At 40.8% G+C, this 12,356-nt stretch overlaps 1 protein-coding gene across 1 annotated transcript in view; it reads left to right on the plus strand.

Annotated features, from left to right (window-relative positions):
* Positions 1-1,037: 1,037 nt before the first annotated feature.
* The window catches only part of LOC114475956 (dual specificity protein kinase CLK2-like), a 23,369-nt gene continuing 12,050 nt past the window's right edge, over positions 1,038-12,356 (plus strand). Inside the window, exons 1-2 of the mRNA XM_028467179.1 lie at positions 1,038-1,107; positions 1,546-1,601. Coding sequence (XP_028322980.1) covers positions 1,038-1,107; positions 1,546-1,601 — 126 coding nt within the window. The remainder of the gene's footprint in view (positions 1,108-1,545; positions 1,602-12,356) is intronic.

Below are 12,356 nucleotides of genomic sequence, written 5' to 3' on the forward strand. Positions count from 1 at the left end.
AAAAAGGGAATGTAACCATGTCGGAAATAAACTGAATAAATAAATAAATAAATAAATGTTACGGAGATGAAAGAAGGCAGTTCTTGAAGTTTGTTTTATGTGAGAGTTGAAGGATAAAGCTGTCCCAAACATGTGGAACTGGTGGTTACGTGCTAAGCTGATCAAACGTGGAACTGTTTGCTATGTGCAAAGCTAACCATACATGTTGACTGGGGGCTACGTGCTAAGCTAACCAAACATGTGGTACTATTGGCCACGTGCTAAGCTAAACATACATGTTGACTGGTGGCTATGTGCTAAGCTATCCCAAACATGTGGGACTGGTGGTTACGTGCTTAGCTAACCAAACATGTGGGACTGGTGGCTACGTGCTAAGCTAACCATATATGTTGGACTGGATATGTGGAGGGAGATGCAGGCACGGAGAAGAGACAGAGAGCAGAGGACAAAAGTGTGGAAAAGAGTCACACACAGCAGCAGAAATGAAGTTTCTCTCCGTCTGCCGTGCTACTAGAAACAAGAGAAGTGAGGAGACTGGTGGCAGAGCATGTGGTGGAGGTAATACAGCCTCTGTCAACAGTGGAATCACCGGCATTATTATTACAAACAGCGACATAATGCTAATGTATATATCGGTAGAGCTAACGTAATCTGGCACTGTGCCGTATAGCTGAGACAAGATTCACATAAACAAACATTTAGCGACAGTGGGAAGAAAAAACTCCCTCTTATTTATAGGAAGAAATCTCCTTCCTTTAAAACCAGGGTCAGAGGTGGAGAACATCTGGTTCCAGTGGTTTGGTTAGTGAACAGAAGGACTTTGGGTTAGGGTTAGTCAGTACTGGCTTACTGCATTTTGACGACAAGCCTGAGAACTATTGGGCATGGAAAGGCTCATTTGTTGGGACAACTAAAGACTTAAATCTGTCAGCTAGAGAAGAACTGGACCTGCTCACAAAATGGTTAGGAACAAAATCTCCAGAACAGATAAAAAGGATCCGTGCTGTAAACACCTTCAATCCCTCTGCAGGTGTGAAATGGTCTGGCAGCACCTTGAAGAGTGTTTTGGCTCCCCGGAGGTAATTGAGGACGTCCTCCTACAAGAAGGTAGAAGGCTTCCCAAGACTAGCAAATAAAGACAATGGTAGACTAGGAGAACTTGGTGACCTCCATTTAGAGTTACAGTGCTAAGCTAACCATACATGTTGGTCTGGTGGCTACGTGCTAAGCTAACCATACATGTTGGTCTGGTGGCTACATGCTAAGCTAGCCATACACGTGCTAAGCAAACCATACATGTTGGTCCGGTGGCTACGTGCTAAGCTAACCATACATGTTGGTCTGGTGGTTACGTGCTAAGCTAGCCATACACGTGCTAAGCAAACCATACATGTTGGTCCGGTGGCTACGTGCTAAGCTCTTGTTGGTTCTCTGACAGCCGTCATCACTGTCTGTGTTTAATGGACGCTCTCATCAATAAAACACAGACCGTACTACTGCATGTTAGCGTGAGACCCTGAGTCTCTCCTCTCCTCTCCTCTCCAGGCTCCTCCTCAGAAGAGGAGAACATGCTTATGAAGGTAGATGTTGTGGAATGTGATGTGAGCTTGTGAATATAAATCCACACACGTGAAATTAATTTCATTCACAAATGATTGAAAAATGTGAATCTGTCGATTTGAAATTTAAACCCAAAGAAAATATTCACACATGTCGACTGATATTTACACTAATAAAATGACAGTTGGTCATTTTAGTTCAGGGACCAAATACAGAGAAGTTTGACCTCCTTTTGCTGGAACTTTATTATTCCCTAGTTTACACCAATACATATAAATAAACACTCATTTATTTATTATTCACCTTTTATTGTGTTAATATTATGTGTAATAATCTGGATTAAACTGATCCATCAGAAGGTGTGTGTGTGTGTACTATAGTCACCAGGCTATGGAACCCTCTGAGCTCCCAGTGTGGTCACATCTCTGTGGTGGAAACATACACACACCATCATTAATCCTCTACTAGAACGCTGATAGAGGACAGGTTCTCTGTTGATGATTTGCACTAAAAACCAGAATCAGGGGGAAAATTACCCTCAAAAAATATTACAAATAAAAAGAATAAACACTAAACAGAAGAAAGTAAAACTTACATAATTAAGTTAAAGACTGTTAATTAAATAAGGATTAAATACATACACATTACAGTAGTGAAAACTAAAACAAGATAATAATAATAATAATAATGTACAAATATGATTTAGATATTTCCAACAATCAAGCTGTGAGGTTACAGTGATGAATTATACAGTTTGATCTACAGACAGGAATGATTTCCTGTGATGTTCTGTGGAGCACCGTGGTTGGATCAGCCTGGTGCTGAAGGTTCTAAAGGTTCTAAAGGTGCTGAAGGTTCTAAAGGTGCTGAATGTTCTGAAGGTTCTAAAGGTGCTGAAGTTTGTAAATGTGCTGAAGGTTCTAAAGGTTCTAAAGGTGCTGAAGGTTCTAAAGGTGCTGAAGGTTCTGAAGGTGCTAGAGGTTCTAAAGGTGCTGAAGGTTCTGAAGGTGCTAGAGATTCTAAAGGTGCTGAAGGTTCTAAAGGTGCTAGAGGTTCTAAAGGTGCTAGAGGTTCTAAAGGTGCTGAAGGTTCTAAAGGTGCTGAAGGTTCTAAAGGTGCTAGAGGTTCTAAAGGTGCTGAAGGTTCTAAAGGTGCTAGAGGTTCTAAAGGTGCTGAAGGTTCTAAAGGTGCTCGAGGTTCTAAAGGTGCTGAAGGTTCTGAAGGTGCTAGAGGTTCTAAAGGTGCTGAAGGTTCTAAAGGTGCTGAAGTTTGTAAATGTGCTGAAGGTTCTAAAGGTTCTAAAGGTGCTGAAGGTTCTAAAGGTGCTGAAGGTTCTGAAGGTGCTAGAGGTTCTAAAGGTGCTGAAGGTTCTAAAGGTGCTAGAGGTTCTAAAGGTGCTGAAGGTTCTAAAGGTGCTAGAGGTTCTAAAGGTGCTGAAGGTTCTGAAGGTGCTAGAGATTCTAAAGGTGCTGAAGGTTCTAAAGGTGCTAGAGGTTCTAAAGGTGCTGAAGGTTCTAAAGGTGCTAGAGGTTCTAAAGGTGCTGAAGGTTCTAAAGGTGCTAGAGGTTCTAAAGGTGCTAGAGGTTCTAAAGGTGCTGAAGGTGCTAGAGGTTCTAAAGGTGCTGAAGGTTCTAAAGGTGCTAGAGATTCTAAAGGTGCTGAAGGTTCTAAAGGTGCTAGAGATTCTAAAGGTGCTGAAGGTTCTAAAGGTACTGAAGGTTCTAAAGGTGCTAGAGGTTCTAAAGGTGCTAGAGGTTCTAAAGGTGCTGAAGGTTCTAAAGGTGCTAGAGATTCTAAAGGTGCTGAAGGTTCTAAAGGTGCTAGAGATTCTAAAGGTGCTGAAGGTTCTAAAGGTACTGAAGGTTCTAAAGGTGCTAGAGGTTCTAAAGGTGCTAGAGGTTCTAAAGGTGCTGAAGGTTCTAAAGGTGCTGAAGGTGCTGAAGGTGCTAAAGGTGCTGAAGGTTCTTCTGTGACTGACCAGCACATCATGGAGTGGGTGGGACTCATTGACCAAGATGGTCTTCACCTTGGACAGGCTCCTCCTCTCTGAGAGTCCAGTTTAATCCACAACGTCACTGACCTTGTGGATGAGTCTGTAGAGTCTGTTGGTGTCTGTGACCCTCAGTCTGTTCCTCCAGCAAACAACAGCGTAGAGGATCACACTCACCACCACTGACTCATTAAACATCTTCAGTGTTTTTCTGCAGATGTTGAAGGACCACAGCATCTCAGAAAAGTCAGTGTTCCTCCCCCAGTCCAGTTTATTGTCAATCACCACTCCCAGGTATTTGTTCTCCTCCACAATGTCCACACTGACCTCCTGGATGGAGACAGGACTGACTGACCTCTTGGTTCTCCTCAGGTCCACAATCAGCTCCTTGGTCTTTGTCACATTGCGCTGTAGATGGTTCAGCTCACTCCATGTGACAAAGCTGTCCACAGCAGCCCTGTAGTCCACCTCGTTGAGGGGTCTCGCCCCGGTGTTGCTGACCGCTTTGTCAGACACACAGTTTATCAGGTGTACATAATGTGGTCTAATGGAGAAGTCAACCTGCATCTCTGTCAGTGTTGCTCCTCTGGGGTTCAGAGAGCATGTGTGTGTGTGATGTAATCAGATAGTCTGTGATAAACAATAGAGACAACATGTGTTCAGGATTGTTCTTCCTCCATATTTTCACAATCCATAACAGCAGTAATCCAGATACTTATTCTGTTCTAAATGGCCTTAAAGAGTCCCAAAGTCCATGTGACCATAGCTTAGTAAAGCTATACTAGTCACATATTATAATTACACAATTACAGTTTCTCAAAAGTTACAAAAATACTAACAAAAAGTACATTGTTTTTAACCCAATGTATTTATACTTTTTACCCATTTTACTTATTTTCACTATGAAATGAATCACTATTTATCTCGATTTATATTTCTATCTTTTAAACTTGTAAAGATATTTATCTTTTTAACAATAACTATGAAATATGTTTTTAATCAAATCACTAAGTTTAATATATAATTCACTAAACACGTGCACAGCAGTAGCTCCTCAAAATGGCTGCTCTGTGTCTAATACAGTTGTACAATAGCTTTACTGATATTTGGTAATAAACTCTTAATATGCACCTTTGGTAACAAATCAAACTCAGTAATTGTCCTGTTGTATGAAAAACGTTTCATAGATGTCTTTAAATCTGATACTCAAGTGGTTCTTTGTAATAAAAACTGGTGTGAATTAGCCTTTTCCACATTGTAATTTCCCTTACACCTGACCATTAGCTTAGCAAGTTAGCTTATAACACGTTCACAATTTACTCAAACACCTTGTACAAACATTGCTTCTCTTTGACTCACACTTGACAATATTATCTTAAACACATCAGAACTCAGATAATATGCATACAATTCGTGAAATGTTAGTGTTTACGAACCTGTGATAAAGAACAAAGATCACACATGCGTTCAGCTGCGTTTACTTCACAGAGGATTGTTCTTCCTCTGTGGTGCCTCAGCTACTCTATCAGTGCCACCTACTGGACAGCGTAGGGATTACACTTCACTCAAAAGAGATTGCATAAGAACCAAATGAGTTATTACGTGAAAATAAAATAGTTAAATAAGATAAATAAGGATTGTAGGGGTGTCTATTTTTACTCAACATATGCTTACTATTTCCAAGCCTCTACATCAGACGGATGGTGTTCAAAGAAGTGTAGGTAGTCAGATCTCCAGGGGAGGAGCTGAGAGGATGATGGACTTCGGGGTGTGAAAGGCTAAGAGGAGGGGGATGATTGTGGTTGTGTGCAGACACAATAGTGTAGCTTCACTGGCCTGGTCCACACTACCTTCCAACCCTCTGTTGCAGGCTGACTTCAAATATACCAGTATAATTTGTATAAACCAGTACGAACCAATATAACTAGTATAACTGGTACTAACCAGTATAAGCAGTATAACAAGTATGACTAATATATCTAGTATAACCAGTATAATTATTATAAACACTATAACCAGTATCACCAGTATAATAAGTATCGTCAGTATAACCAACAGAATCAGTATAACCAGTATAACTAGTGTAACCAGTACTAACTAGTATAACAAGTATGACCAATATAACTAGTAGAACCAGTATAACTATTATAACCAATGTAATCAGTATAACTAATATAACCAGTATAACTAGAATAATCAGTATAACCAGTATAATTATTATAAACACTATAACCAGTATCACAGTATAATAAGTATGGTCAGTATAACCAACATAACCTGTATAACTAGTATAAACCAGTATAACCAGCATAACCAGTATAACTCCATCAGCAGGTCCAGATTCACTGCTGTTCTGATCAAACTGGTGTCTGTGTTAACTGATGACCAGCTAACAGTCAGTCTCAGTCACCAGTTAACACGGTCACCATCTGGTTTAGAACACCAGCAGGTTCACACAGTGTCTCAGTGATAAGTCAGGGTTAATGAAGCAGCTGTAATCAGAGGGTTGCTGGTTCTAATCCCACATCACTGTTCTCTCATTTCATCATTTGACTTTTTTGTCTGTTTTTGACCTCTTGGTTTTATTTTGCAGATATTTGTGTGTGTGGTTGTGATGTGTTGTTTGCTCTGGTTGTGTAATAATTATTTCCTGGTGGTGTTAGCATGTGTGTTAGCGTGTGTGTTAACGTGTGTGTTACTCAAGTCGTTCTGTGATAGTTTCTCAGCCTGAAGCTCTCACACCCAAATCATTGTTCACGCTGCAGTGCATGCTGGGATTTCCTCCCTGAGCTGCAGAATCAACTCCAACGTCTACACATGACAGCAGCACCAATCCTGTTAGCTCAAATTAAAGCGCCACGCGTCCCGTTTAGCTTCAGGAAACACATCCTCAGCACACATCACATTAAAGTAGGACAGACCACCACAGACTCCAGGGGTCTCTCCAGTACTGTTTAGTGTAGGGGCCCCTACACTGTGATTTTGAGCCCCTATACCAGGGGTCCCCAACATGGGGCTTGTGGGCCCCAGGTAGCCCTCATGGACCATGTGAGAGGCCCTCAGCAGCTCTTGTCACCAATGAGCTCCTTTTAAAATCTATTTAACTTCCAGGATTCAAACTCACCAAGATAAATACACGTTAGTATTTAGTAAAGTTAAATACTGCTGCATGTGATGACGTTTTAGTATTAAATTAACCATCTTTAAATGTTTATTTTTAATTCTGCAGTATTGGTGCATTAAATCCTCCTTATTTTGTATTAATGTTGATTAATGAGTAGAAGGTGAGTGTGATCAACCATTCTCTATGTGATGTTCTTTAGTTTACCTTTAGTTCCTGGTAGCCATGGTAACCTCTCTTTTCCTTTGATTTACATTAAAATCTGTGATTTATGATATTATATCAGTGGAAAGTGTTAGAAGTGAACTTTTAGTGTATTTTAGGAAATGTGGAGTTCACTTATTATTATTATTATTATTATTATATTATTATTACTATGTCACTTAGTGGAGGTGCGTCTGATTGTCTAAACTCCTTAGGAAGTCTCCTAACACTTTCCTTAACCCTGTGACCTTATCACTAGGTTAAGGAAAAGTGGACATAAGGAGATAGGAAGAATGTCAGCACACTGTCAGTGATTGTCACTGTCAGCACACTCTCCCACCGTGCACACACACTCTCCCAACGTGCACACACACTCTCCCACCGTGCACACACACTCTCCCACCGTGCACACACACTCTCCCACCGTGCACACACACTCTCCCACCGTGCACACACACTCTCCCACCGTGCACACACACTCTCCCAACGTGCACACACACTCTCCCAACGTGCACGCGCGGCTCCTGCTGAGTGCGTGTGTGCGTGTGATGGATGGCGAGTGTTAAATAGCAGCAATAAAAGCTGTGTCACTTCAACATTTTCATATTCATCCACAGTCGGGAGCATCGCAGACACATTTCCTCAGGGAGCGTGAAATCCTTCCTCTGTGTCATGTGGAAATAAAGACGCGTTCCCAGGTGTGCGTGTGCTTACAGGTGGAAGTACACACAGTGTGTAGTGTGATGTCTAATGGAACATCAAACCAAATAAGTACTCTCCTATTGTGTGTGATTATCCACCAACAGCTCTATCATTATACATCAACTTTCACCTGCTCCTCTGACAGGAAGTGGTGTTCTCTGATGTTTCCTCAGGCTTTTCTTTCTCATTCTCATCTTTTATTTCTGCTTCTTTATTCAGCGTTAATTTCACATTCATGAGTCTTGTTATTGATTCTCACGCTGCTTCTTTATTTGAGCTGAGTCAGGCTTTCCTCCTGGGAATCACTAGAAGTATTGTTGGTGAGTGTGTATTTGTTCATCACTGTAGTTTGACAGTGTTTTGACAATGAGAGAAAAGGCTTTTTAAAGGCCTAAAATGAACATTCATCAGACTGAATCATAGGGAGGCGGAGCCATAGTGATGTCACACTGAATCATAGGTAGGCGGGGCCATAGTAATATCATCTTTTTTAAAGCCATCAGGACATCAATTTCAGCTCCCAATGCATCATGGGACAGTTGAGTATGACTAGTGTGCACACCGTATATGTACATGTCCCCAAATAGTTTACATCCTGGTATTTCTCACCTACTCAATCTAGTCATACTATCTAATGTGAACGCACTACATATTCATTTATACGTCAAACTTAGTAGTACTAGTACATTAGCGTGAGTAGTACGTTAGCTTGAGTAGTACGTTAGCATGAGTAGTACGTTAGCTTGGGTAGTACGTTAGCATGAGTAGTACGTTAGCTTGGGTAGTACGTTAGCGTGAGTTGTACGTTAGCGTGAGTAGTACGTTAGCGTGAGTTGTACATTGGCTTGAGTAGTATGTTAGCGTGAGTTGTACGTTAGCTTGAGTAGTACGTTTGCGTGAGTAGTACGTTAGCATGAGTAGTACGTTAGCGTGAGTTGTACATTTGCGTGAGTAGTACGTTAGCGTGAGTAGTACGTTAGCGTGAGTTGTACTACGTTAGCATGAGTTGTACGTTAGCGTGAGTAGTACGTTTGCATGAGTAGTACGTTAGCGTGAGTAGTATGTTTGCATAAGAAGTACGTTAGGATGAGTAGTATGTTAGGATGAGTAGTACGTTAGCACGAGTAGTACGTTAGCATGAGAAGTACGTTAGCATGAGTAGTATGTTAGCATGAGTAGTATGTTAGGATGAGTAGTACGTTAGCATGAGAAGTACATTAGGATGAGTAGTATGTTAGCACGAGTAGTACGTTTGCACGAGTAGTACGTTAGCATGAGTAGTACGTTAGGATGAGTAGTACGTTAGGATGAGTAGTATGTTTGCATGAGAAGTACGTTAGGATGAGTAGTACGTTAGCATGAGTAGTATGTTAGCATGAGTAGAACGTTAGTATGAGTAGTACGTTAGTATGAGTAGTACGTTAGCATGAGTAGTATGTTAGCATGAGTAGAACGTTAGTATGAGTAGAACGTTAGTATGAGTAGTACGTTAGCATGAGTAGTATGTTAGCATGAGTAGAACGTTAGGATGAGTAGTACGTTAGCATGAGTAGTATGTTAGCATGAGTAGTACGTTAGGATGAGTAGAACGTTAGGATGAGTAGTACGTTAGCATGAGTAGTATGTTAGCATGAGTAGTACGTTAGGATGAGTAGAACGTTAGGATGAGTAGTATGTTAGCATGAGTAGTATGTTAGCATGAGTAGTACGTTAGGATGAGTAGAACGTTAGGATGAGTAGTATGTTAGCATGAGTAGTATGTTAGCATGAGTAGTACGTTAGTATGAGTAGTACGTTAGGATGATTAGAACGTTAGCATGAGTAGTATGTATAGATGAGTAGAATGTTAGGATGAGTAGAACGTTAGGATGAGTAGAACGTTAGCATGAGTAGTATGTTAGCATGAGTAGTACGTTAGGATGAGTAGAACGTTAGGATGAGTAGTACGTTAGCATGAGTAGTATGTTAGCATGAGTAGTACGTTAGGATGAGTAGAACGTTAGGATGAGTAGTATGTTAGCATGAGTAGTATGTTAGCATGAGTAGTACGTTAGTATGAGTAGTACGTTAGGATGATTAGAACGTTAGCATGAGTAGTATGTTAGCATGAGTAGTATGTTAGCATGAGTAGTACGTGAGGATGAGTAGAACGTTAGGATGAGTAGAACGTTATTATGAGTAGTACGTTAGCATGAGTAGTATGTTAGCATGAGTAGAACGTTAGTATGAGTAGTACGTTAGTATGAGTAGAACGTTAGTATGAGTAGTACGTTAGCATGAGTAGTATGTTAGCATGAGTAGAACGTTAGTATGAGTAGTACGTTAGCATGAGTAGTATGTTAGCATGAGTAGAACGTTAGTATGAGTAGAACGTTAGCATGAGTAGAACGTTAGTATGAGTAGAACGTTAGCATGAGTAGAACGTTAGCATGAGTAGTATGTTAGTATGAGTAGAACGTTAGTATGAGTAGAACGTTAGTATGAGTAGTACGTTAGCATGAGTAGAACGTTAGCATGAGTAGAACGTTAGCATGAGTAGTATGTTAGCATGAGTAGTACATTAGTATGAGTAGAACGTTAGCATGAGTAGAACGTTAGCATGAGTAGTATGTTAGTATGAGTAGAACGTTAGTATGAGTAGAACGTTAGCATGAGTAGAACGTTAGCATGAGTAGTATGTTAGTATGAGTAGAACGTTAGCATGAGTAGAACGTTAGCATGAGTAGTATGTTAGTATGAGTAGAACGTTAGTATGAGTAGAACGTTAGTATGAGTAGTACGTTAGCATGAGTAGAACGTTAGCATGAGTAGAACGTTAGCATGAGTAGTATGTTAGCATGAGTAGTACATTAGTATGAGTAGAACGTTAGCATGAGTAGAACGTTAGCATGAGTAGTATGTTAGTATGAGTAGAACGTTAGTATGAGTAGAACGTTAGCATGAGTAGTATGTTAGTATGAGTAGAACGTTAGTATGAGTAGAACGTTAGCATGAGTAGTACGTTAGCATGAGTAGAACGTTAGCATGAGTAGTACGTTAGTATGACCACTGCTTCCACCCTCCGGAGCTATTGCACTACATACACATATATACACAAAGGTTTCATCCCCTTTTCTTTTAATTGCACCTCGTACATTCACTAAACACACACATTCATACACACACCTGCTAATCAGCTGATCTTTGTCTCTTCTTTGATTGGTCGGTGGAGGTTCTGTGTAGATTTGATGACTTTATTTCACTCTCTTTTTCCCACAGTCAGTTCATATCTTTGTTACATCTTCATCTGTGCTTGTCTCATTTGTCAGACTTTGTGGTGAAATTTAACGTTAGCTAACGACAGGTAGTTAATGGAGACGTATAGATTCTATTCTCGTGTTCGTTTATTTCTATTAGCGTCAGTAACCTGTCAGTGATGGTGTGACGTGTGTTTTTACTCTTTAACGTCTCTAAATGTTAACGTATCACAGGCAACTCACACAGAAACACAGTCACCTGTCAGGGGGAGGAGCTACAAACAGAAGAATGGGAATGGTCAAAGACTGTCACAGCTTTACTCACAGATGGCTGCAGGTGCAGCTTATCTTTATCTGCTGTTCTTCTTGTTCTCATAGACAGACATCTATGTGGTGTTTCTCTCCCTCTGTGTTGATCATTAGAAGCTTTAGACAGTGTTTGTTCACTACTTTTTGACTTTGTTGGTGTTTGTGTGTTTACTGAGATGTACTTCCTGTTAGAGCATTCCTCCTCGTGTGATTGGTCGTGATCTTCCTCCTCCTCAGACCAAAGACGTGCAGCTGTCTGTAGTTTATAATGAGATGTGAGCACATGTAGTTCTAGGTGTGAGTCAGGAGGTCAGAAAGCGCCGACAGCTCCTTCTCTGGACGCATCCCCGGGGAGGGTTGTTAGAAATGCCCTCCAGCTGCTTCCAGGCGGGTGGAGTTCGTCGCAGACGCTCAACACACAATCCAGATGTTTGTGAGAAAAAGTCAAAAGCATGAGTCAGCGTTAGTGCAGACTGTTAGAATGGAACGCTAACGCACGCTAACAGTCGTCACACCAACACGTTTTAAAGCCCAGAGAAGAAGAAACTCACACATGTATGATTCACAGGAGCGTTTGTTTCTCCTCCTGGGAACGTTCATAATAAACTAACTGTAAAGATAGCTTTTAAACTTATGTATATAACCTGCTGCTCTTTAGCTCCTCCCCCTCAGGCTTTGCACACACACACAGTTACAGTAACTAGTAATTACTAGTTACTGTAACTAGTTACTGTAACTAGTTACTGGTAGTTACTGTTACAGTAACTAACTAGTTACTGTAACAGTAACTAGTAGTTACTGTAACTAGTAGTTAGTGTAACTAGTAGTTAGTGTAACTAGTTACTGTAACTAGTTACTGTAACTAGTTACTGTAACTAGTTAGTTACTGTTACAGTAACTAGTAGTTACTGTTACAGTATCTAGTAGTTACTGTAATTAGTAGTTAGTGTAACTAGTTACTGTAACTAGTTACTGTAACTAGTTAATAAAGAGCTGATTATTGATCAGGATGAACTCCAGTGAGTGTATTGTATTAGCAATGATTGATTAATGTGATCAGAACTAAACTAATCCTTTCTCTCTCTCCCCCTTTGTCTCTCTCCCACCCCCCCCACCCCCCCCCCCCCCCCCCCCCCCCTTCCACAGTAGAGCTGCAGCCTCCGCTCTCCTCAGTCGCTCCTCACACACACACACACACACACTGACACACGTGCACATCTCTACGGCGTGGACG

The sequence above is a fragment of the Gouania willdenowi genome, chromosome 14 (genome assembly GCF_900634775.1).
Source record: "Gouania willdenowi chromosome 14, fGouWil2.1, whole genome shotgun sequence".
Taxonomy (NCBI): Eukaryota; Metazoa; Chordata; class Actinopteri; order Blenniiformes; family Gobiesocidae; genus Gouania; species Gouania willdenowi.